At 43.1% G+C, this 27,074-nt stretch overlaps 1 protein-coding gene across 1 annotated transcript; it reads left to right on the plus strand.

The window, feature by feature from the left end:
• The first annotated feature begins 85 nt into the window (after window positions 1-85).
• Eif4b (eukaryotic translation initiation factor 4B) lies at window positions 86-26,657 on the plus strand. The gene is made up of 15 exons (XM_048449610.3): window positions 86-236; window positions 9,479-9,616; window positions 11,562-11,770; window positions 12,078-12,194; window positions 13,688-13,742; window positions 14,386-14,520; window positions 16,562-16,699; window positions 16,800-16,973; window positions 19,413-19,641; window positions 21,269-21,366; window positions 22,500-22,713; window positions 23,247-23,302; window positions 24,042-24,132; window positions 24,334-24,406; window positions 24,740-26,657. The coding sequence occupies exons 1-15, from the start codon at window positions 224-226 to the stop codon at window positions 24,818-24,820; spliced, it is 1,821 nt and encodes a 606-aa protein (XP_048305567.1). The 5' UTR covers window positions 86-223; the 3' UTR covers window positions 24,821-26,657.
• The last annotated feature ends 417 nt before the right edge of the window (window positions 26,658-27,074 follow it).

A 27,074-nucleotide genomic window follows, 5' to 3' on the forward strand; every position in this document is an offset into this window, starting at 1 on the left:
ACAGTTCAGACTCCACCCCTCCGGCCACATGTCGCGCAGGTCTTCCGGTCGGACGCCGCACCACCTCCTCGCGCTGCTTTACGAACCTAGCGCGGCGCCGCCTTCTGCCTCCGTCCTCAGTTCCCCGCCCCCTCCTGGTTTCGCGTCTCCAAGCCCGTCGCGCCCGCTATAATCACGTGATTGCCTCATCCGGGTCCTTTGCGTTCTCTCTCCCTCTCCCAACATGGCGGCCTCAGGTGAGTGAGCGGCCGAGCGTGGCCAAGGACCAGGCTCCAAAACCGCCTCCAGGCTTGATCCATTCCTTGCTGGAGTTGGGGGGCAGGAGGCACCGGCTCCTTTCGGGCTCGTGCGCTGTAGCAGGCTGGCGGCATAGCCGCCGTAGGTTACTGCCTCGGGATGTTTAGGGGGAGGGGAAGGCTCCCCCCCCCCCACACACCCTTTTCACCCCGTTGCGCGAGGTTGGAGTAGGCAGTAATGGTGGGCTTTGGCTTCCATTGGAGGAGGAAGCGCAGAAAGATGTGTGGCTGGCGCGAGGCCTTCAGTCGTGGAGCGCTGCGCCCGCGCCAAGGCGCGGAGGAAGGAAGGAGGCGGTTGGCGCGCGGACCGGAGCACATGAGACCGGGTCTCCAAGGCGCGAGGCCGTTGCGGACCCTAGTGGGGGCAGGGGGGGAGCAGTTAGAACGCCAGCGCGAGTCAGTGGAGGGGCGGAGGGAAGCCGCGTTGCGCGTGCGCGGCATAGGAGCCGAGGCGAGGTGGAGAAGGCGCGCCTCGGAAGCGTGCGCTCGAGTCCAGATGGGAAGCTTTGCACCTAGGTTTGCTCGTTTATGACCTTGTACTTTGTGCTTTAGTCGGGTTTGGAGTGTGACCCGGCCTCTGTACTCCAAGAGAACGCACATTAGGTTTGCAGATGGTGCTGCTATGCTTGAGGGTAGGGAACCTAGTGTGCGCCCACGTGTTAGGGAGGAGCTGTAGGGATGGACACCCAGCTCCTATGCGATTTTCTTCCCAGCTGTAACTAAACAGTTTTTACTGAATGCCGACTATATGCCAGACGGGTGGGGAACAAGGTCAGGTCGTTGTGTTACACAACTTCCATTTTGGTTGACTTTTTTGGTAGTTTCAGTGTCAAGAGCCAACTTTTGTCATTTACCTGGATAATTGGGAAACTTCCAGAAGGTGCTATTAAAATAATAGCTAGAGGTTCTGTGGTTTTCTTTTTTAGAATGGGGTGTGTATATCACTGCATTGCAAGTGTTGTGTTTTTTTGATAGGGTGTTTTGTGTTTTGCATTTGCGATGGCCCTGTAAGAATGCCGGTGTGACTTTAACACCTAGCTTTAGTTTGAGTTTGGGGAATAGCTTATTTTCTCTAGTCTGTAAAAAAATATTTTTTGGATTGCTGCTTCTAATTATTTTGAGAAGGGGTCATAGATTTAGCTTTGACTGTCCTGAAACTATGTAAACCAAGCTGATCTTGAACTCAACAGAGATCCACTGCCTCCGGTGCTGGGATTAAAGGCAAAGCTCAAAACTCAAAGACCTTTTTTTTTTTTCTGGACTGAGGTTTCTCTTTGTATCCTTGACTATCCGACCCACTCTCTTCATAGACTAGGCTAGCCTCCAACTCAGATCCTCCTGCTTCTGCCTTCCAAATGTTGGAATTAAACCTGTTCGACCCATACCCGAAAACACTCAGTTTATTAGAAAACCCATCTTTTCTATTTTTACAAGGGAACTAGGGTTATGATTGTCTTTGGGAAGGGGTCGCCAAATTTAGATGCATTTGGGCATAAGATTTGTATTTCCCCCACTTATATTGTGGAACATTGAACTTTTGGACGTGGTAAGCACGCACTTCCCCTGCCTCCACCCCCCCCCCCCCTTTGTCAAGTTTTGTTTTTTGGAGAGGTTTCGCTGTATGGTCCTGGTTGTCCTGGCTTCGTACAGCAGGGTGACCTTAAACTCACATCCGCCTGCCTCTGCCTGAGTGCTGGGATTAAGGCGTGCACCACCGCCCATTTAGGCTAGAGCCCCAACCCTGAATGAATGTAACAGCTTTTGTTAGTATAGCACTTAATGGAAGAAGCCTGTAAGATGATGTAAAGAAAGAATTGGTGGTTTCTCACAGCTGAAGAAAAATTGCTCAAAGAATTGTTTAAGGTCTCACTGCTTACAGGTAGCTGTAGGGCCAAATCCTGAAGACTCCAGGTTCTTGGGCTCATTAAGATGGGAAGTAGTAAATTGTCACGATTAGTTGGAGTTGCTGTTGAGAACCATCATCTAAACCTTAGAAAACTGTTTTAGTTGGTGAAAAAAATCTCAGTGGCCTAGATTTGCTCCCTCGTTACTTTAGTGTCTTAACTGAGAGTCTGGGTGGGTTTCCCTTTTATGAAGTCCTTAGTGGTGGACGGCATCCTAGCTGAACTAAGTTTAGCTTAGTTCCCAGAATCTACATGGTAGTGGTGAGAGCAGATTCCTCCAAGTTGTCCTCTAACTTATGTGCTATCAAACAACAGTTAAGAATTAGAAAGAAAGAGACATTTACAGTGAGCTCTGTCTTTGGTTTTACTCTTGTACAATTCACACTCTAAAAAGTTTGCTTAGTGATGTCTCTGCCCCTTCTCCCACATCTGTTACCCTACCAGGAAGGCTCCCTCTTTAAATTCAGCTCAGGCAGTATAGCTCGATTTGTTGTCCCAATACTAGTTTACCTCTTGCTTGGCCTTTGGAGTTGAACACACTTCTCCGGTTACACCGGCTTTGAGCAGCTAGCGTACCCAAAGTTGGAAATGGGTCTGGGTTCTCTGTGAAAATACCAGATACAACTTAATCACTATTTAGTAAGACCAAAATTTTCTGAGGCAATACCAGTTTCCATGTGACCCCTTCAGCATCTTAATGTCTCGGGGCTGACAAATGAGGATTGTTTAAGAAAACTTGATCCAAGGTAGATATGTCTCTAAAGAATACTTAAATATACAAGGTTTTAGCTGAATATTAGCTTCTGTCATTCCAGCACTTAAGAAGTTGAGACTGGAGGATTGCCATGAGTTCCAGGCTAGAATGACTACAATAAGATCCTGCCTCAGAGAAAGGGGCTTTTTTAAGTTTTTGTTGTGGCTATTTGAGTTAATAAAGTGATCTACCTCTTTACCTAATCTGAGTTTTTCTCATTTATAAGTGCACATAGCTTATTTGCAGACCATTTGGCAATAGGAATCAGAATATTTTGATAATATGATTTGATAATTGGTTACACTAAAGTTGTAGCTAGTGTGTGAGGTATTTCTTTGGGTTTGTAGTGAGAGAATCCTGTTAATGACTGCTTTTACAAAGTGCTAATCAAAGGCTGTAGTTTTACGTATACAAATTACCTTTTTGTATATCCCATTCTGTACAAGGATACTTAGATTTAGATGACCAAGACTAAAAACTACATGGAGTCAAATTCCACAAAGTATTGTCAATTGAAGGAAAAGTGTTTCAGTTGAAAAAGTATGTGTGTATATATCTTGATCTACATCTTGAGATGTAGATCACGGGGGAACTGTTTCTGTGTTTTAAGGCTTGCCTTTAAATCTAGCACTTGGCAGGCAGATTTTCATGAGTTGCAGGCCAGCCAAGTACTATGCAGTGAGCCTCTGTCTCTCCTACCCCACCCCAGGGATGAAAGGTGCAGAAGTAAGGTTGCCAAATACAAATAAGCTAGTTGCTTACACTTGGGGGTGGGGGCAGGGGGTTCAGCTATGAGACTCAGTCTGTTGATCATATTGCCTGAGCCTCCTAAATTTTAATTTAGTTTTTACACACACAGCCAAGTGGAATCTCACTGTGGCCCAGGCTGGCCTTCAGCAACCTTCCCTGCCTGCTCCTCTCCTGCCTGGGCCTTGTATTTATTGAGGTGAAAATGTCACTTCAGCAGTGTTTCTCAGACTACAGATGGAGCTCAGTGGTGCATGCTTATCTAGCATGCATGAAGCCTTGTGCTTGACTTCGTAGCACAGTCCAGAAAACCAATAGAAAGTTAGAATTACCCAATAGCAAATGCCTTCTGTGCTCAGGAGTCAGAGGCAAGATTGCTGTGAAATCCAGGACAACCCGAGCTACACAGTGAGATACTGCTTCAAGAGGGTAGGGGGGTGCTCGGGAGAGAAAAAGTTGAGAAAGATCCTGATTTAAGAATTAAGCTGATTTCCCCTCCCCCATTTCAAGATTGAGTGGGTTTTGTTTATTTTGGGTTGGTTTGGTGTTTGTTTGTTTAAGACAGGAGTTCTCTGTGTTAATCTTTAGCAGTCCTGGAACTCTCCAAGCTGACCTCGACCTCATTGCCTCTGCCTCCCAAGTGCTGGGATTAAGTCAAGATTTATTTTGTGTGTATGGGTGTTTTCTATGTTGATCTTCCATGTACCTGCAATTCCTACAGAGGCCAGGAGGCATCAATTGCCTTGGAACTGAGTTACAAGGTGTTAGCTTCTTTCTGGGTGCTGGGAATAAAACCAGGATTCTCCTGAAGGGCAGCCAAGGACTCTTAGCCTCTGAGCTCTTTATTTAGCTCCTTAAGTTTATTCTTCTGTTGTATCTTTTTGTAACAATCTTATTGGACCACAGCAGGCACTGTAACTCAGCAGTAGGGTGCTTACCTAGTATGCGCAAAGCCCTAGATTTGATTCACAATACTGCACAATAAAGCAAGATGCAGCAGGGTGTGGTGCACACCTCTCTTATACCTGGAAAACCAGGAGAATCATAAATTCCAGGTTAGCGTGAACCACTAGCCCCTCCCCCAATATATGGTCTCTAATATAGTCTTATATGCTTTAAAACTAATGTGGGAGGTGATTTAAGTTTTTAGGTTTAACAGGTAGGTAAAGAGCTTCATATGTATAATCTGGTTGGATCGGGCTTAGCTTTAGTAATTGAAACAAGTTCGCTTTGTGAGTTGATTGATTTGTTAACTAGTTTATGCAAGATTTGGGGATTGAGGAAAAAGGAATAGAAATAGAAAGAATTGGACCAGTTAAATCATCAAAGGCTTTAGTTTTTCAAGATAGGGCTTCACTGTGCAACCTTGACTGATCTGGAACTCACTTTATAGACTAGACTGGCCTCGAACTCACAGAAATACGCCTGCCTTTGTTTTTTTGAGACAGAGTCTATCTTTGTAGTTCTGTCTGTCCTGGAGCTACATAGACCAACCCAGTCTCAAACTCAGATCTTCCTGCCTCTACCTCCTGGGTGCTGGAAATAAAGATGTGCGACCTACCCAGCCTTAAAAACTTTTTATGTTTAATTGTGTGTATGTGTCTAAGTGTGGGTATATGCACATGAGTAAAGGTAGCCAGGCATCAGACTTTCCCCTGTAGCTGGAGTTACATGCTGTTGTGAGCTGCCTGATCTGGGTACTAGGGACTAAACTTGGGTCCTTGGGTCCCCTGCAAGAGCGGTCCACAATTTTAACCACTGACCTATCTCTCCAACCCCTCACAAGTTGAAATATTTTAAACATGCAGGGCCCTAGATTTTGGAGGAGCAAAGGGCACGGGAGGATTTTGACACTTGTCAGTGGAATAAAATGGAGTGGGACATACATTGCTGTCCCAATTAATTTGCCTTTCAGGGTCCACTTTTTTAAGAGCTGCTGCTTTATGTATGACTGAGTTATTGACGCAGCTACACTTGAGTAAGAGATCTTTTAAGGAAATTTTAGCCTGTCTTTTGAAAACTTTTACTACATCTAACATTCTCAACTGGATGGGGGGAACAGTGAGGATCATAAAGGAAGAAGTAAATGATTTAAAAATATTTTAGAAACAACTAGTTTAATGTTTTATTAATACTCTTTATGTCAAGTTACATTAATGAAGAATGAGACTTCTGTTTGTCTAAACTTGAAATCAAGAAGAGTTGAGAAACCCTATCTATAAAAAGTTGATTTAAGCCATATCATTTCAGAGGGTAGATTAATTCCAAATTATGCTGTATTTTGGTATAAGATAATGTATACAAAACAGCGGGAAAGGAGGGAGATACCTTAAGTTCTTACTATTCTATTGAACTTGGTAGTCTTGGCTTGACCACCACCACTGTTTTCTCTGAGTCGCTGAAATCAAATAATGAACAGATAGCTAATAATATTAGTAGCCAAATTAGGCACTCTGTCAGGCATCATTCTAACTCCAGGTATCTTCTTTTTTAATTAAAAAGTAGAAAATCAAGACTGAAATAATGTAGCTAGAGAGATGACGGGATTAAGAGTACTTAATACCTTGCAGAGAACCCGATTTCAATACCCAGCTCCTATGTAATGGCTCACCATCATCTGTGAATCCAGAATCAGGGGACCCAAGGCTTTCTACTAGCTTCAGCAGGCATCGGGCATGCTTATGGAGCACATACAGTCGGACAAAATAAATATTTGTAATACATGAAGTAAATTAGAGTGTTCTTGTATTGCATTCAGGTGATCTTATTGTTCGTTAGCTCTGGCCTAGCATGCACAAAGCCTCCATGTTCAGTCCCCAGCACCATATCAGCCTGGTGTTGTGTTGCATGCCTTTGATCACAGCACTAAGGGAAGAGGAGGTTGGGGCAAGAAAACTAGAGGTTTAGGTTCATCCTTGGCTACCTGGTGCAGTTAGTGACCAACCAGGACTGCATGAATCTTCTTGTCTCGTTGAATGGGGTGGCAAACTTAAAGGTGTCTTCATGTGATTTGGAGGGAGCGATATGAGTGCTTTAGAACCTTCTGCTTAACTCTTTTCAAACAGAAAAGTTCCCAACTGTTGCTCAGTTCAGTGGCCAGAGCTTGACACTCTAGCCTTAGAGTTTGAGTTTTGGTACAGTCAATAACTAATTCAGAGGAACAGAAGGAAATGAAAGAATCATGTGGTCTGGCTGATAAACTATCTGTTTTAGGGTCATATTAGTGCTTTAAACTACTGGTTTATAGCTATCTTCTGCGTTTTTGTGGCATGTTCATTTGGTGTGAGCATTCAACCCATAATACTTGAGGTTGTTGTTGTTGTTAATTATATCCATAATACTGTCTGGCTTTCGAAGCAAGCAAGGCACCTTTATTTTTTGACTGTTGAATTTGAGAAATCAGCTTTCTATTAAGCATTGGTATATCAAGTTAGATTATTATTCCTCTTGAGTTGAAAATTGGAAGGTGGAGGAAGAATTCATGGTTGCTAAAAACCATGAAGCTGCTGGGCGTGGTGGCACATCCCTTTGTTCCCGCACTTGGGAGACGGGTAGGTAGAGCTCTATATAGGGAACTCTAGAGGCTGCATAGTGAGAGTCTGTCTCAACAACGTTGATACAGCAAAGCTGCTTAACTTTTGGAGAGGGGGAACAGTCACTTTTTACCAAGGCTGCCCTCAAACTTGTAATCATCCTGCGTCAGCCTCCATGCTAAGATTACAGGCTAGTGCCAACTCAGCCATATGATGTTTTGTTGTTGGTTTGGTTTGGCTTGGTGATTCCCCGCCTTAATGGCATGGTGGTGACTTTGCCAGTTTCTTGGTACTTTTCTGAGTTAACTGTTCTATCACGGTTTAAGTTTTTTTTTGGTTTTTGGTTGTTTTTTTTTCCCCCCCAGGACAGGGTCTCTGTGTGGCTTTGGAGCCTGTTCTGAACTTGCTCTTGTAGACCAGGCTGGCTTCAAACTCATGGAAATTCACCTGCCTCTGCCTCCCAAGTGCCCAGCTGCTTCTTAGGTTCTTAAGGGTACAGAGAGTTGGGGTATTTTAAGTCTCTTAACTAATCAAATGCTTTTAAATACCTCTGAGGAAGCAGGAAATTTACCATGGCTATACTAACCTGCCGTAGAAGATGGGAAGAGCCCTGCGTGTGCTGGGAAAACACCTGAGATTTACTGCCCTTCTCTCTAGATAGATTTTTGTGTGTCTTCCTTCATAGTTATTTAGCAGGTAAACAATACACAGTGCCATATGTAGTATATTATATATGGTGTGGGAGCTTTGTCTTTTAAGGAGCCGTGAATGTTTTCAATGTTTAGATTTGTTTTGTCTATATAACTGTTTTGCCTGCTTGTTTGTGTGTGCATTGTGTGTGTGCCTGAGGACTGCAGAAGGTGCCAGACTCCCTGGAGTTATGCATGGTTATGGTACCTATGTGGGTGCTAGGAACTAAATTGAGGTCTTCTGGAAGGGCAACAAATACTTTTAATGATGGAACCATCTCTCCAATCTGTTTTGTTTTTTAGAAAGTACTTTATTGCAGGCATGGTGAGGCAGGAGCAGGTGGTGGATCTCTAAACTCAAGGTTATCATGGTTTGCATAGCAAGTTTGTTTGTTTAAGTAGTTTCTAAATTAAAATTACTAAAAAATTTCTTTTTTTTTTTTGCGGGGCAGGTGGTTGTGGTTTTTTTAAAAAAACAAAGTTTCTCTGTCAGCTAGGTTGGCCTCAAACTCAGATCCTTTTGTTGGTTCCGCCACCACTGGCCAGCTAAAAATTTCAAATGGGGCTCAGTAGTAAGTAAGTCTTTGCCTTTCTTGTATGTTAGGCCCTGGGCAAGTGAATAATACAGTAGAAAACAACCTTATTTCCTGGGGGGCATTATTTTCTATACCTATTTCTCTTTCTGTACCTAAATATGTATATACATAAGCATTCTTTTTCTCTTTGTTATATTAGTTTTTTGGGACGGAGTCACATATATTCCAGGCTAGCTTCAGACTCACCGTGTATCTGAAGATAGCTTTTAACTTCTGATCTTCCTGCCTCTACCTGCTGAGTCTAGCATTTCAAGTGTAGCCTGCCACATCCAGTTTATATAGTGCTAAGGACTGAAGCCAGGACTTCATGCTACATTTACCTTTCCCTTCACCTTTGTTGTCTTGCACACTGTCCTTCTCTTCAGCCTCCCACATAGCTATTACACTTAACTTCCTTGACTATTACTGGTCTAGTTATGGTTTATTATAGCTGTGAAGAGACAGCATGACCTTGGCAAGCTCTTGTAAAAAAAAAAGGCATTTAATTGAGGATGGCTTACTTACTGTAAAGTTTCAGAGACTCCGCCTGTTAGGATCAGTGCAGGCAGATGTGCTAGTTTTGAGGCTGCTATATCTTGGTGGCATGGCTACCAATCACACTTGAGTGATGTGACATACTTCCTCCAACAAGGCCATTCTTCCTAATAGTGCTACTCCCTTTGGGGTTCATTTTTTTCAAACCATCACTATTATGTTGTGCTTGGTCTACATTAATATCTGCATAATCTTTGATGTGAATATCATAATTCAGTCATCTGACCGTCTTTGTTGATTTCTTCAGAACGTTCAGAATGGTTCAGGATAAAAGTCTAAATACTTGTGGTGGTACACTTGGGAGGCAGAGGCTAAGTTGGAGCAAGTTCCAGGACAGCCAAAGCTACACAGAAAAATTCTGTCTTGCGGGGTGGGGGGGTCTAAATACTTGAATGTCGTTGAATATAATCTGTCTTTCTTTTCAGCAAAAAAGAAGAATAAGAAGGGGAAGACCATCTCCCTAACAGACTTTCTCGCTGAGGATGGGGGTACTGGTGGAGGAAGCACCTATGTCCCCAAACCAGTCAGCTGGGCTGATGAAACAGACGACCTGGAAGGAGATGGTAATGTTCCTTTGTCAATTGTCCTTAGAACTGTCATGCTTAAATTTTCACTGTTTCACAATCATATTTCATAATTTACCTCACTTATGATTGGAAAGGTTCTTTCTTTGTAAAGCCTGAAATTGTGTGTGTGTTTTAGGATGTTGTATTTATTCTCTGGTTGGTTCTCAAACTGAAGTGAACTTCAGAACAGCCACTGGCTGCTGCACTAAAGCTGTGTAGCTGCCCGGGTGGCTGTAGTGTGTGTCTTTAATCCCAGTACTTAGGAGACAGAGGACAGCCAGGGCCACACAGAAAACCTATAGCAGAAGGGGGAGAAAAAAAAGAAAACGTAGTCCCAGGTCTTGTCTGCTACTGGCTTCTCTTTGACTAACTGTATAAGGCTGTTCTGTAGTTCTGCACAGGCTTAGTTATTTCTTCCCCTCAATCTGTTTCCACCTCAACTTCGTGATTATATCGCAGCATAATTTAAGAGGAGAAAATCTGAAATCTAAAAGGGACCTGAAGCTAGTTTGGTGTTAGTGGTGTTTTAATTGATTGATTGGTGTGGGGGGTTCTTGTCATCTCACTATTCAGCCTTGACTGACCTGAAAGCCATCGAGATCCATCTGCCTCTAGAGTGTTGGGATTAAAGGCTTGCACTGCCATGCCTGCCTTTGTATGTGTGTTTCTGTTATGTTAGACAAGGTCTCTACGTAGCCCTGTCTGACCTGGAATTTGCTATATAGACAAGACTGACCTCAAGCTTTCAGAGATCTGCTCACATGTTTTACAACCCTTCCCCCCCCGTACTGAAAAATTTCTTTTGATTTATTTTTATTTTATTGGTGTTTTAAGTTCCTTTCTTTGTTTCTTCTTTTTCTCTTAAAACTATTACAAACTGATCACTTTGTGTGAGCCATGTTTATAATAAATATAGGAAATTTCATACAGTTTATACCTTCTCTAAATGTTGACTAAATACAAATTCAGGAACCAGGTCTAGGATAGTTGGTTTAGTTTGTTTGAGTTTGAGGGGTTGATAAACCCTAAAGAAAGCCTGGTGAGGTGGTACATACCTATAATCCCCACAGTGGGAGGGTGGAGGCAGGGGGACCTCAAGCCTAGGCTATACAACACTGTCTCCAAAAAACAGAGGTGGAGGGGGTAGAAAATACAAGGTCTAGTGCAATAGTAGGAGTGGAAGAGCTATCAGCTAGTCATGTTGATATACATGAAAACAGACATAAGGGCCAGGTGGTGGTTTCCGCGCACGCCTTTAATCCCAGCACTCAGGAGGCAGAGGCAGGCGGATGTCTGTGAATTTGAGGCCAGCCTGGTCTATGAGAGCTAACTCCAGGACAGGCTCCAAAGCTACCGAGAAACCCTGTCTCAATTAACCAAAAAAAAAAAGCCATAAGTACTCATTACTTTGACTGTACCTGTTGGATCCCCAGAACCGGGCTTACAGACGGCTGTAGACCACCATATGTGGTGTTGGGAATAAACTTGAGTCGTGCAAGAACAAATGCTCCTAACTGCTGAGCCATCTCTCCAGCCCCACTCTGTTCACTCTTGATAGAACACCTTAGAAGCATTTTCTTTGACTTCTTATGTTGCTGAAGCATACCCATTTTAGTCTTTTGCATCAATGGCTTGGGCTGGTGTTAGCATGAATTTTAGGTTCTGTGACAGTAGTTGTAAAGGAGTATTCCTCTTAATTTTTGTTTTAATCTTGTATGGGTGGTGTTTGTTGAGACAAGATCTCTTCATACAGCCAACTGGAATGCCTGGCTGGTCAGAGCTAGTCTCTGCCTCTCTGACTTCTGTGGTCAGGGTTGTTGGAGAAAGTCTCATTCAGGAACCCGGGCTGGCCTTGAACTCTTGCCAATCCTACTGCTCCAGCCTCCCAAGTGCTCTGCCATGCCCAGCTTCTTAATTCTTTTTGTCTGTTCTTCTATCCTAGTGTCAACAACTTGGCATAGTAACGATGACGATGTGTATAGGGCACCTCCAATTGACCGTTCCATCCTCCCCACTGCTCCACGGGCTGCTCGGGAACCCAATATCGACCGGAGCCGTCTTCCCAAATCACCACCCTACACTGCTTTCCTAGGGAACCTGCCCTATGATGTGACAGAAGACTCCATTAAGGAGTTCTTTAGAGGACTAAATGTGAGTGTCTTAACAACGTGTTAGACTCTGAGATGGCGAGGATGGTGAGCTAATGTAAACTGACAGTGGACGGCAGCAGAGTCCAAGATGTAAAGAATGCATTAATTTTTTTAAGGATTAAGTTAATATGATTTGAAAGATATAATAGGCTATAGAGTAGTTGGTCTTCTATCCTTTTATACCAGTTTTCCCCACAACTTTCAGGTTCTTCTTGTATGTCCTTCAAAGAAATTAGTTACAGATGTACTGATCACTATGGTTGGTTGTGGTTTTCCTCTCTTACTTATTTGTTCCTTTATCCTCTCAGATCAGCGCTGTACGCTTACCACGTGAACCCAGCAATCCAGACAGGTTAAAAGGCTTTGGCTATGCAGAATTTGAGGACCTGGATTCTCTGCTCAGTGCTCTGAGTCTCAATGAAGAGGTAAAGAAACAGTCAGGGCAGGGGTGCAGGGTGTGTGCTTTGCTTATCAACCAAACCAAGTGACGTCATGTTAATTGAACAACAGTAATTTCCGTTAATTAGGGGGAGCACTTTGATGGAATTTTAGGGAAGAAAGCTTCATGTACCAGGTTCTTTTGTTTTGAGACAGGGTTTCTCTGTAGACCTGTCTTGGAACTAGCTCTTGTAGACCAATTTGGCCTCAAACTCAGAGAGACCCCCTGCTTCTGCCTCCCTAGTGCTGGAATTAAAGGCGTGTGCCACCACCATCCAGCTATGTACCAGATTTCTAATAAACCTACGCATTACTTTGGCTCAGCTCTAGAGTTTTACTTTGTCAAGCCAAAATGCCTTAATAAATGCAGATAGAAAAGCCAATTTAATAGGAGTTTTTGTTTTTCAAGGCAGGGCCTCTCTGTGTAACTGTTGTAGCTGTCCTGGAACTCGCTCTGTAGACCAGGCTGACCTCCAACTCACAAGATCCGCCTGCCTCTGCCTCTCAAGTGCTAGGATTAAAGGTGTGTGCCACCCACACTCAGTGGGGTTTTTGTTTTTCAGGTTTTGGGGTGTTTAACCCCAGAAACTCCTAATTACTTAAGAACTCATTTCCTATGCAACGTTCCATACTCTAACCTACCATTTGGTAGGGTTGTAAATAAACAGCTCTTAGAAATACTTTCACTGGATAGTGATTACACGCCATGATCTGTATCAGATAGTGGTAAAAGTTACTCGGTACAGCCAGATTCTCTGCTTCATACCTGTTAATGTCACCTTTGGGGCAGTATTTACCAGGGTAATTTAGAAAGGGAAGTAAGGGTATAGGAAAATAATATTGAATGGGGGAAAAAATGAGGTTGTAGACAGCAGTCTTAGCTGTTTTGCTGCTGTGTGGTTGTCCTGTTTGGGTGAAATTGCTTTGGTACTAATCATGCTAGATTGTATCTTTTTGTATTGGTGGGGTGGTTTGTTTTGTTTTGTTTTGTTTTTTCCCCTGAGACAAGGTCTCTCTGTAACCACTCTAGCCACTCTTGAGGGTCCTCGAACTGACTCTGTAGACCAGGCTGGCCTCAAACTCACAGATCTGCCTCTGCCTCCCAAGTGCTGGGATTAAAAGTGTGTGTCACCACCACCTTCCAATTGGTTGCATTTTAGTTGTCTTTCTCTCACAACTCCCCTTCCCCCCACCAAGAAAAACTGGGTGTCTCTTTCTATACACTATAGGCTGGGACCTAGAGTGACTCCTGCCTCTGCCTCCTGCGGGCTGTAATTATAAGCAGTTAGCTGGTTGCGAGCCTAACGAGCTGCGAGAGTGAACTCCATTATATGAGATCAGGCTTGAGGAGCAGAGAGGTGGGCTTTGTATTCACTTAAAGCCAACTCTGTTAGTTCTTTTGAATTTATTTCAATTTTCAAGTTTTTATAAGGGCTTTTTTGAGTCAACAAGGTCAGTTAACAGGGTCCTATGCTCTCAGTCTCTAGGTAACCGGAGAATTCGAGTGGACGTTGCTGATCAAGCACAGGATAAAGGTGAGGAAACTGGTAGAATATTCCAAGTTTACCAAGAAGTCCAGGGAAGTAGTGAGTCCTACAGTAATGGTTCTCACCCAGTTTTGCTTTAAGCAGTGTTAAAGGAGATTTGTCACGATGAAGGAACTATTATTACTGGTAATCTAATTCATCTATCTCTACTTCAAAGAATTCCCAACTCAAACTGTTACTAGGTTTAGATTTCAAAGCTCTGGGAGTGGAAGGATGGCCCAGTGGTTAAGAGCTCTGGTTTTTCTTCCAGATGACCCAGGTTTGATTTCCAGCACCCCCATGGCAGCTCACATCTGCCTGTAGGTCCAGTTCCAGGGCTTCTGACCCCCTTACACAGACATACACGCAGGCAAAATACCAATGAACATAAAAAAATATAAATTATATATTTTAAAAAGATCTCAAAGCACTGACTAGCCTAATTGGACCTTAAATTAAATAATTAGATTTGCTGTAACAGCTTAAGCTATGCTGTGAAATAGATAAATAGTACATTAATGAAAACATTTGAAGAAAAAGTCGGGCAGTTACTTAGGGTAACTGCAAGACTTGGGCCAGTGCAGTAGAGAATAGAAGTCAGTGAGATGTGTGAGGCTATGTGAGAAGTTAGCTAACTTGTTTTTCTCTGCAGACCGGGATGATCGTTCTTTTGGTCGAGACAGAAATCGGGATTCTGACAAAACAGACACAGACTGGAGGGCCCGTCCTGCTGCAGACAGCTTTGATGACTACCCACCTAGAAGAGGTGATGATAGCTTTGGAGACAGTAAGTTCAGTTTGCAGATTCATTCCTTCCATGTTCTTGGTTCTATTGGTAATAGAACATGAGCAGTTAGAAGTTGGGGTATGACTTAGACAGAGTTTCTTTTGTTTCTGGTTATTTATAAGAGTTTGTTGTTGTTGTTGTTGTGTTTGTTTTTTGATAATATAGAGTGTTGACAAATTTGGAAAATGAATTTGTTAAGCTCCTATTAAATAAACCTTAGCAGAAATTTAAGATTTGGACATGACTAAAGTCAGAGGTGACAATAGGCAGAAGCTGCTCTCTATGGGTGTTACAGGTTAGTGAGGGACCCTATATCCAAAACCAAGACGAGCGGTGTCTGAGGCACAAGCCCAAGGTTGACCACTGACTTACGTACTCACAAACATGAAATCTACAAAATAAGCTAGATGCTTATTTAAATTTCATCGGCAAGTTTCTCTGAAAAACAGCAAAGATCGCTGAGTAACTGTAATCATTAATTTTTGTATACAGTGTTCTGTCTGCATGTATTCCTGCAGCCAGAAAAGGGCACCAGATCTCATTACAGGTAGTTGTAAGCCACCATGAGATTGCTGGGAATTGAACCTTTGGAAGATCAGGCAGTAGTGCTCTTAACCACTGAGCCGGCTCTCCAACCCTCATGGTTAATTTCTAAGGATGACTTTCAGAGAACTTTATGGTGACTGTAGTTTGTGCTGAAGGCAGTGTACAAAGACTCTTGTCTTCAACAGACATTGACAGTGGAAAAGAGATTTGGGAGTGTGGTGTGAGAGGGCAGATAAAATAGGACCCCATATTTGCTACCTAAGTCCAGCGGGGGAACTGCTTTATGGGTAAAGTGATTCACCTTTCTTAAAATATATGAAAAGGGGTCAATACATCACAAAAAATTGAAAATGATAGACTTCGTCATAGTATATCATAATATGAGTATAATAACGAATAAAATTTAGAACTCAGGAAAAAAACATTTGAAAGTAGCCCTGTATTATGTTTTTTTTTTTGTTTTTGAAACTGACCTGGGACTACATGGCCTCCTGTGTGCTGAGACTATGACAGTTTAAGATTTTATTGGGGGATGGAGAGATGGCTCAACTGTTAAGTAGACAGTGTTAAGAGCACTGTCTACTCTTCCAGAGGTCCTGAGTTCAATTCCTAGCAATCACAGCCATCTATAGTGAGATCTGATGCCCTCTTCTAGCATAAAGGTGTCCATGCAAATAGAGCACTCATAATACATAAATAAATAAATCTTTTTTAAAAAGATTTTTGTCAGATATGGTGGCACACAACTTTAATCCCAGCACTTGGAAGGCAAAGGCAGATGGAGCTCTGAGTTCAAGGATAGTCTGGTCTACACTCTACACAGAAAAAAAACCTGTCTTAAAAAAGATTTTTTTTTTATTGAGGGAGCTATGCACACTTTTCAGTGGGGTTTGCAGCGTTAGTGGAGTACTGAACACTCTTGAACTGGAGCTAGAAAGCAGTTGTCACCTACCTGATGTGAGTCGTAGGGGCAGTGAGCCCTTGGACAGCAGAGTCGTCTCTCCAGCCACCAGAGCACATTTGGTTTTCCCTCGGGTCATCTAAATCACCCCACCCATCCAAGAAAAAAACATCTAATAACTGAGCAAAATTTCATCAGGGGAGCAACATTACCTAGAGCTGTCATTTTGTGGTTGTGGTTTTTGTTTTGTTTGTGGGGTGGGTTTTTTTGTTGTTGTTTTTGTTTGTTTTGTTTTGACAGGAAGATAACTTTGAACTCAGTCCTCCTGCTATACCTCTCAAGCAGTTTTCCTGGGGCAGATATTCTGCCATGAGCTCCCTTCTTAGCACCCAAAGGGTATTTTTCAGTTTTGTTTTAGTAATAGTTAACTACAAAGGAACTTTTAATTCAGTACAAGTGGTTCTGATTTGGAGGTGTGATTGAACTCTATAAAGTGAGTCATCGTGAATATAACTAGTTAAACCAAGTTGATCAAATGAGTTTCGCATTCCATAAACTGGAGGAGTGGTGTTACCTATATTCTTTTCTTTCTAGAGTATCGAGATCGTTATGATTCAGACCGGTATCGGGATGGATACCGGGATGGGTATCGGGACGGCCCACGTCGAGATATGGATCGCTATGGGGGCCGGGATCGCTATGACGACCGAGGCAGCAGAGACTATGACCGAGGTAGTCACATACTCAGTGAAAGCACCTCTTTTCATCAATTTTTTTGTTTTGGGTTTTTTTTTTTCCTTCTTTGCAACCACAATTTGAGATCTGTTTATAGGCTATGACTCCAGGATAGGCAGTGGCAGAAGAGCGTTTGGCAGTGGGTACCGCAGGGATGATGACTACAGAGGAGGTGGAGACCGCTATGAAGACCGGTATGACAGGAGGGATGATCGGTCCTGGAGCTCCAGGGATGATTACTCCCGGGACGATTATAGGCGTGACGACAGAGGTACTCACTTCCTTATCCTGTAAAATACGTTTGCCTTCCTCAGCTTTGAAACACAGTTTGTCTGTTGTAAAGGGGGTGGCGGAGCACAGTAGACAGATAGTGAAGATGAACAGAATCTTTTCATCTTCGATGCCTTCACATAGATTTCTTCAGTTAAAATTTTTTTAAAAGCTGGATGGTGGTGACAGCGCACAGCTTTAATCCCAGCACTGGGGCGGGCAGGGGGGTCTCCATGAGTTCAAGGCCAGCCAGAACGACACAGAGAAATCCATCTTCTTTTAAAAAGCAAAAATCTTTATAGAAAATGTAGAAAAGGAAACATTCTATCTTTCACGTGAAGACAATGGAAGTCCCAGTCAGTAATTGGTGTGGAAACAAATGTCACTGATTTTTATCAGTGGTGAGATTTTTGTGTGCTTATTCTAAAAATTATGCCCCTGATTGCTGAAACAAAACACTGTCACACTCAGCTCTAACAAATGTTATTAATAAATAATAACCACTTATGTGATGTGCGGTGATGCCGTCTGAAGGCTGTTTTATCTGGCCTGAAAGTAAATTGTTTGTTCTATAATCTTTTAACATCTTGTAATGGTTCTGAATGTTTTGTTCTTTAAGCCACATTTGAGAAAGAAAAGTAAATCTAATTTGTAAGTGAATAAAGTAGTCTCAAGGTCTTTGACTCCTGTGACTCCTGATATTTTTCCACATCTGTCTGTCCTCTTGGATACATGCATGCTCAGTCTTCATGATCCCTTAACTATTACTGGACAAAGTCAATGTAATATCTTTTAAAAATTGATACTACTGGTATCATACACGTTCAATCCCAGCACTGTATGCATTTCAGACCAGCAATGGTTGGCTCTTAGCTTTCTATATTTATATCACACTCACTCACTCGCTCACTTGTGTGTGCTTGCATGCATGGAGGTTGAAGACAATTTGTAGAGTCCAGTCTCTACCATGAGTTTCCGGGAAATCAAACTCGGGTTGTCAAGCTTAGCAATAAGCATCTTGACTACTCAGCTTCCTCAGCAACCTGCCATATCTTTACTAAGAAGTTATTTTTGTGAAACTTATCGTGCAGCTTTTTAAATATGATTGTCCTAGCAATTTGACTTCTTTTATGCAGAGACAGTCAATTATCCTGGTAGCTTTCTTTTTGCATGATATCTAAACGTGTTCAGTGAGCTGTTTGAGTTTGTCACTATATGGAAATTTTATAAGGAAGTGCTATAATGAGAGGAACAGTGGAGGTTGGGAAATCATATTTGTTCCATGTCTATTCTGCCAAATATTGGCTGTATATTTTCTGGGCCTGTTTTATCTTGAATGAAAAGATAATTGCTCCTTGACAAGTTTAGGACAGTGTTGCTATAAAAGCAAGAGGAACTGAGTTCTATCCCAGCACCACATAGAAAGCAGGGCAAGGGCTAGAAGAGCTGGCTGAGCAGTGAAGAACACTCAGTGTTTTTGTAGAGGGCCTAGGTACAGTTCTCAGCACCCACAACCACCAAAACTCCAGTTCTGGGGAATCTGTTGCATTTTTGTGACCTCCAAAGGCACCAGGCACAAATGTGCTACACATCCAAGCAGGCAAAACACTACACATAGATTACATTTTAAAAAGAAAAGCCAGGCAAATTCCTAGAGCTCATTGGGTGGCCATTCTACCTTAATCAGCGAGCTCTGGGTCAATCAGAGACCATGCTCAGAAAAGAAAGTGGATAGTACTTAAGAAATGACTGTCCTAAGGTCAACCTCTGGCTTCTATGCACACAGGAAAGGAACATGAACAAACGCACACACAAAAGTGAAGTAGGACACATGTAATAAGGTACAGTGTAATGATAAAGGCCACGTGTAGACTGTGTTGTGAGAGGGTAGGCATGCAGTGTTTGTTAACCCAGTTGTTGCACTCACAGACTCCCTCTAACCACTATACCTTTCTTAGTTTTCTGGACTGAAGATGTAACCAGTTTTAGGTTTATCTTGAAAGGTGTTTGATAACATGGAAAGATTAAGAAATTGGACTATTTAGAATTTCATACAAAATTGTAAGAACTAAATAGTCTTCTTGGCTTAGAAATAGCTTATCTGTAAAATGCCTGAGTTAGATCTCCAGCATATGCCATTTTGAAAATGGTGAACAGTGTATGTTCACCTGCATCTATAATGGGGTAGTACAGGTAGATCCTGGAGCTCTCTGGCCTTCACATTGATGTTCTCACTCAAACACGCATGTGCGTGAACATAACCACTACCTCTGAAATCTCCCCTGTCATACTTCTACAAGTAGGTTTTTAACCTGTTGAAGATGCTCTTCCAGACAAGATCCTTGAAAAGATCGTTAGGACTGTGTTGTCTGGTGTCTGACTTTGAGCATTCACCTTCTGATTATTTGGAAACTGTTACTTAGAGTTTCGTTTAACTTAGGTCCCCCCCAAAGACCCAAACTGAATCTAAAGCCTCGGAGTACTCCTAAGGAAGATGATTCCTCTGCTAGCACCTCCCAGTCCAGCCGAGCAGCTTCTATATTTGGAGGGGCAAAGCCTGTTGACACAGCTGCCAGAGAAAGGGAAGTAGAAGAGCGGCTGCAGAAGGAGCAGGAGAAGTTGCAGCGGCAGCTGGATGAGCCAAAACTAGACCGCCGGCCGCGGGAGAGGTAAGACTGTCCGATTTGGTGTTTCCTCCCTGCTGATGAGTGGAGCACTGGAGGAATGGGAGGAATTGCTGGTGTCACTGAGAAGAGTTTATTGGGCAGGGTAAAGCAGTCTGCAGACTATGAGACTACGGTATCACAATAAAGACTTCCTATACCTTGAAGTTTTCCGAAAGACCTATGCTACACTTGCCGTAAACAGAAATTGGTGGCACTTTGGTGCAGAAGTAAATAAATCATGCCTGTTTTTTGTAAAAACAGATATCCAAATAATTATTCAGTTCTTTTATTATTATTGTATTTGTGGGGGTGCAAATACAGACATCAGAGGGCACTTATTTGGATCCTGAGACACAAAATCAGATCCTCAGACTCGGCAGACTTGCACTTGCCCTGACCCACCAAGTCCTCTCATCAGCCCTTCATAATTCTTTACAAAGATTATCAGCTAAGAGTGTGGTGGTGTGCTCCTTTGAAAGACAGGCAAGCTGATTCTCTCAAGACCAACCTGGTCTATGTGATTTTTTTTTTTCTTCAAGAAACAAAACAAAAAGACATTTCTTTTTTTTTAAAGATTTCTTTTTAAATATTTATTTATCTATTTATTTATTATATATACAATATTCTGTCTGTGTGTATGCCTGCAGGCCAGAAGAGGGCACCAGACCTCATTACAGATGGTTGTGAGCCACCATGTGGTTGCTGGGAATTGAACTCAGGACCTCTGGAAGAACAGGCAGTGCTCTTAACCACTGAGCCATCTCTCCAGCCCCGACAAAAAAATTTCTTTTAGGAAGGGTGTCAATGTCAAAACCCCACTAGGGTGTACTAAGTAGAAACCAGAAAATGGAAAAATCATGGTAACTCATGCCTATACTTTTAGCACTCAAGATTCAAGCTAGTGCAGGTGAATTGCCATGAGTTTCCTTGTCTACAAAAAAACCAGCAACATAAAGCCATTGGGTTTGTTTTGCTTCAGGTTTGGTTGGGTTAGGTTGTTTAGTTTGATGTTTTTGTTTTTGGTATCTTTTTGGGTGGTTGTTTGGTGGTTTTTCGGGACAAGGTTTTTCGCCTTGACTGTCCTGGAACTCACCTGAGATCTGCCTGCCTCTCCCTCCCAAGTGCTGGGATTAAAGGCGTGCGCCACCACTACCCAGCTACACTTGGTTTTTGGAACAGTCTCACAGGCAACTCCAGAGATCACTCTTGAGTCCAGACAGGTCATACGCTCCTGCCCTGCAGTTGCCAGCGTGATCCTCCTCAGCCAACTCCATTTACTTGTTACTTTGCCTTTCTTTTTGTGCTTATTGTGTTACCTGTTTGTTTCAGGCATAATAAGAATTGTTCAAAAATGTTTCTTTTGTGTGTGTGTGATTTGTTTCTGTGTTTGAGACAAGGTCTCTGTAATAGCTCTGTGTACCTCTACTATCCTAAAACTTGCTTTGTAGACCAGGCTGGCCTCAAACTCACAGAGATCTGCCTGCCTCTGTGTCCCCAGTGCTGAGATTAAAGGTACGTGCCAATACCACCCAGCTTATACCTGTTAATTTCTATTAACAGTTTGTGTTAGGTTCTTGTGATCTTAAGTGAACTGAACACCATTTTCTCTTTTTTAATCTCCTGTGTGCAGACACCCAAGTTGGCGAAGTGAAGAAACTCAGGAAAGGGAACGGTCAAGGACAGGAAGTGAGTCATCACAGACTGGGGCCTCAGCCACATCTGGCAGAAGTAAGTCAGGCCAGGATGGGTATCAGTATTGCTGTTTCCATAACCAGAGTATGGAGGGACTTTGCAGTGTTTGTAGATTAGGTCTTCAGACAAGATCTCTTTGTAGCCTTGGGTATCCTGAAACTTGTTGGGTAGACCAGACTAGCCTTGAAGTTTATTTTTTTTTTAAAAAAAAATATTTATTTATTTATTATGTATACAATATTCTTGTCTGTGTGTCTGCCTGCAGGCCAGAAGAGGGCATCAGATCTCATTTCAGATGGTTGTGAGCCACCATGTGGTTGCTGGGAATTGAACTCAGGACCTTTGGAAGAGCAGGCAATGCTCTTAACTGGAAACCATCTCTCCAACCTCCCCTTGAAGTTTATTTTGTCAAGGGGTAGAGATTCATGTCATGCCTTGAGGCCAGAGGAAAACCTACGAAGTCTGATTCTCTACCATGAGTGTTCTTTGGAGCCACGGTAGCACTGGCCTTCATAAGCTCTTCTTGGGGGTGACATTATTGAATGTTGTAGACAACCTCACAGCGGTGTCCTGGAGGGTGAAACATTCTTTCGTCTTCAGTCTGTCCACTCACACGCAGCTAGCGTTCATGACAACACCCTTCGCATACTGTGACCCGCTCTTGCCTAGCTCTTCTGTGCCCAAGTTTACTTGTACTTGAGTATTTTAAAGGAGTTCAAGGCCAAAGTGATTTGTACATTGAGCCAAGTGTTGTAACAGTTTTCTGGAAATGTTTCATGTTTGCAGTAGCCCAGTAACATAATGTGGTGATCCTTGTGGCTAGGTTAAGTGTGGTGTTGGTTTGTGTAGCATTTGTACTTCAAATGTAGGAGGCACCTGGCAAATTTGCCTCCATGGTTCCAGAAAACTTTTATGCAAATACGGGTGTGTCTAGTTTTTACCCTGTGTACAGGCAATTATCTCCTTTACACAGGTAGATTTTCCTTTTTCTGTATTCATAAAGCATTTTTCTCCAGATGACTTGGAAACCTGGTTTTTGTGTAATTAAAACCATTAGCCAAATCAGTCCCTGCTGATGGAAAGGAATTACTGGGTGATCATTTCCATACAGTTGCAGTCTGTGTGAGTGCTGTACAGTGCTATACAGTGAGTCTCCCCCCCCCCCCCAGATACACGAAGGAGAGAGAGTGAGAAGTCTCTAGAAAATGAAACCCTCAATAAAGAAGAAGACTGTCACTCTCCAACCTCCAAACCTCCTAAACCTGATCAGCCTCTAAAGGTAATGCCAGCCCCTCCACCAAAGGAGAATGCGTGGGTGAAGCGAAGCTCTAACCCTCCTGCTCGATCTCAGAGCTCAGACACAGAGCAGCAGTCCCCTACAAGGTGAGTAGGCCTGCAACGGCAGCTGCTTAGCTGGAGGTGCCCTGAGGGGGGCTGGCCTTTGTAGTATTGCAGATGAGGTTGCCTCCTGTATAATTCATACTCGGGTGTCTCATAACAGTGTCTGTTTTCTTGAATTTTTGTTAGCCAGTTGGCATCATTTCGATGGGTTGAAATCAGCTATAATGGAAGTATTTATTCCTCAGAAATAGTTCAATATGTTGGGCTTTGCCCTAAGCCATGCTGTTAATACAACCTTGGAGGGTCTTGTCTCTTAAGTGGCTTAAAATTCTCTTAAATTTTCTCAGTTTTTGCAAAGACTGCTGCTAACATTGCTGGGATGTAAATTCCAAAGCATATGGCACTTGAGTGTGGAAATGACTGTTTTCATTGTCTTTCCTATACTAAAATATTGCCGTGTTAAACGTGTGGGCTCTTGTGTATTTCTGGAAAGGCATCCCACTACGTTCAGAAAACATCATAGGCTTGTGTTGTCTTCCCTTGAAAACTGATGGTTGCGTTCTTGTTTCCTGTAGTGGTGGAGGGAAAGTAGCTCCAGCTCATCCCTCTGAGGACGGACCATCGAGGAAAGGTGAGCTCACACCAAGGAAGTGGGTTTTGATCTGGTTAAAGCCTGAATACAAACACATCCAGAAGTTACAGGTTCAGTTTCCAGCACCCGTATAGTGACTCAACCATTTGCATCTCCTATTTCTTCTGGGGCATTTGATGTCCTTCCTCTTCTATCCTCCACAAGCACCAGGTATTGGTGGTGCACATTCATGCAGGTTATACTTATAAAAGTAAAATGGCTTAAAAGAAAAATTTCCAGAGTTAAGCACCTTGTTTTTCAAGATAGGGTTTCTCTATGTGGGCTTGGTTGTCCTGGAATTCACTCTGTAGACCAGGCTGGCCTCGAACTCGCAGAGCTCCGCCTGCCTCTGCCTCCCAAGTGTTGGTACTAAAGGCATGAGCCACCACCACCAAGTGTTTCTTTTTTTTTTTTTTTTAAAGTAAATGCTGCAGTAGTTTTTCAGTTTCTCTGTGTAGCTTTGGAGCCTGTCCTTGAACTCCTAGGATTAAAGGCCTGCACCACCATCACCACGTGGCTTCTAGTTCTTGCTTTTCTAGTTGGCATTCACTACACTGGGACTTTTTAATAGGTCTTGTTTGGTTTGGTTTGAACTTGGGAAGAAAGGTCTTGGCAGCCTGGTTTGGAGTGGGGTTAATTTCCTTTAGTACATGTTTTCTTCACCTTAGAGGAAAGCTAGGACAAGAAGATAGGTCACTTTATATTGTTTGAACTTGGTTTTGTATTTCTGCTTAAACAGATGAAAATAAAGTAGATGGGGTGAGTGTCTTAAGAGGCCAACCTGGGAGCTCCGGTCGCGGGCCTGGAGACCATTGGAAGGAGTTGGATAGGTATGTGTATTTTCTCTTCTCATTTGGGGTCTTTTGAAGTTAGGTGCAGGGGGCTTTGTGAAGAAATTCTTGGCTTTCCCAAGTGTTACCGTGTCTACCACTGAACAAACTAAAATTACGGTTACAGTTGGGGTATCTAAAATTTCTGCACTTGTCCCAGTGACGCTGTTGGCTAGGTGGTCTGTGCTCATGTCTCTGCAGGAAAGAAGGCAAAAACGATAAAGACTCGAGATCTGCACCTGAGCCAAAGAAACCTGAGGAGAGCCCAGCCTCTGTAAGTGTCATGTGCTTGCGTCCACTTCTCAGCTCAGGGCTGCATCAGACTCCTTTTTTCTTGAGACTGGAGGAGTTGGAAATGAGGTTGTGGCGTTTTTTCAAATTAGTGAAAAAAAAGCTTTTTGTTGATGAGTCACCATTTCTGAGTTCTCATCCTCTTGGTATATGTATGGCTGAGGAGTTCCTTGGGACCCTGGCCCTCCCTGACTGCTGCACTGGGACATGCTCCCCCTAGAGGGACGCAGCCATGCCAAAGCATTGAAGTTCTGCTTCCAAGTATTTGGTAGGAGAATCTCAGATCCCGTTACCTTGTCCCTCTCATCTGTTACAGAAATTCAGCTCTGCAAGCAAGTATGCTGCTCTCTCTGTGGATGGTGACGACGAGACCGAGGGAGACGACCACACTGAGTAGGCCTCCACACGCTGTGCTTTCTTCTAGTCTCCACCCCGGAACACTCAAGGGCAAATCAAACCTCTATCCAGACGAGAAAAAATAAAACTCACCATCTCCTGGAGACCTTTCTTAACTTTTTTTAATGAAATGAAATTGTTTTGCATGCTGCTGCAGCCTTTTAAAGTATTGAAGTAACTGGAGAATCAATCACCATCATAGACCAAGAGATAAGGCTACTGCTTTTGAATGGGGAAGTTATAATGTGTTCTGAGGATACCAAGCAGCTACCTGTGTGGCTAGTGCCTGGGGCTCCATTCAGCAGGAATGTAGTGACAGACTCAGTCACATAAGTTGGGCAGTAGAAAAAGGCACAAGGAAGAGTTGAGATTTCTACCTTTTAGTTCATACCCTGTGATGGCACCTATGAATTCCCCAAACATCATCTGAGTACATTTCCCATCCTTGGAAAGGTAGATTTAGTCTCTCAAGTTATTTTAGTCTCCAGGAGGCTGCCAGCCCTTCTACTTTAATTCTGACTTAACTGGGGTCAGCCTAGAGGGAATTGTTGTTTGTTTGTTTGTTTGTTTACCCCCCAAGGGGGTAGTTGGGAATGAGTCTGCAGGCCACTAACAAGTAGTATTGCTTGGGGACCAAAATAAATGGAAAGCTCAATCGTGGTTTGAAAAGCTTTGGTTGGGGGAGTGATCAGTTATTTTATACCAGGTAGTGCGGGAAATGGTGTGACCTCCAATAGACACTTGAATAGAACGGATCATTTCCTGGATGGGGAAGCACTTAGCAGTTGTGGGAAATTCCAGTCTTCTAAGACCTGTCCTTTCTAGAGGTTCAAATATATCCACATTCTTTTAAAACCTTATCACTCTGGTCATCTCGCATTCTTGATGACACTTAGCCTTCAAAAAGCAGTCTGTGTAAGTCACACACCTGTTCTTACAGGCATTTTATTGGCCACCGGAAGCTGTGGCCTGAGGAATCACTGCTTTTCTCAAGCAAACCAGTTCTATGCTGTCTAATTCCGGTCCCTGCCTGCCCCTGCTGTTGTCAGAGTATTTCAGTTGATGGACTTGGTGACATGGGGAGAGTTGAGTTAAAGGTCTTCAGCCTTGATGGTGTGTGAGGTTTCTATACATTTCCTTCACTGGAACCCCATACTGGTGCTTGGGTTTCTAATGTGACCTAGACTGTGGCTTTCTGTTAATGGGGGTTGGTTTCTTGACTTCCCTCAAGAATAAAGGATAATGCAAAGAACTGTTGAATAGTTTCTTGCTTCTCTTGCAACACAGTAGCTTGATGTCTGCTTTGATCTGCGCCTTTTTGTAAGGATCAGCTCCAAAGAGGCCAAGCTTCCCTGTTGTAGGATGTCAGGATGCCTGCAGACAAAAGAGAATTTGGTCCTGATGTGCAAGCCCTTAGGCCTGCTGTGCAGGAGCTTTGGTTCAGTTTGCTGCAGCAGTGGGCATAGCAGCTCACTTGATTGGCTAGTAGCTAGTAAGTGGGCTTTAGTGAAAGACCCACCGCTGAATGGGTTCTTTAAACAGTTGGTTGTGGACAATGAAAAGGTAGTTTGCCCTATTCATGTCTATTTCCCTTCCAGGTAGTTGCACCCAGAAGAAAGCTGTTCTGTCCCACTCTCTACTCCTGTTAAAATAAAAACAGGGGTTGACTTATGTCCCGCTCCTGAATACATGTAAAATTTGTACAAAAATATCTTCTATGAAAATGATTTGTAATCTGTAGACATTATTACTTGGGAGATGTCTTGAGATGTAAAATCCCATCCTTTGGGTTGAGGGTTTTTTGTTTTTCTCCAATAAATCCAGTCTTTAAAGTTGAAGTTAATGCTGCAGTTTTTGGGTACCCCTGTGTTTTTAATTGCTCTTGCCTCTTTTCCGCATTTTTACATAGCAGTGGAGTCCTTGAGTTTTACATAGCAGTGGAGGTGTAGGCCTCGGTAGATTTGGTGACTTGGTTACTTAAACCCCAGCATTTTGACTAGTGCAGGAATGGCATGTTGAGGCCTGTGCCTCCTTAAATTCCGAGCCGTCCATGAGGCCAAGTGGTGCCATCCATACTGACTGGAGTTGGACACAGCTGCTGTGAGACACCAGTATAGAACCACTGTTCTTCTTGCGATGAGACAGACCTGATCTCACTGAAAAGCAGGAAGAGACAGCCTCTCAAGTCACAAGAAGCACGTTTGAGAGCCTTCAAGATGATGCAGCACTGGCTGGTGGCCATCAAAGGCAACTGC

The sequence above is a fragment of the Myodes glareolus genome, chromosome 19 (assembly GCF_982192425.1).
Source record: "Myodes glareolus chromosome 19, mMyoGla1.1, whole genome shotgun sequence".
NCBI classification, from domain to species: domain Eukaryota; kingdom Metazoa; phylum Chordata; class Mammalia; order Rodentia; family Cricetidae; genus Myodes; species Myodes glareolus.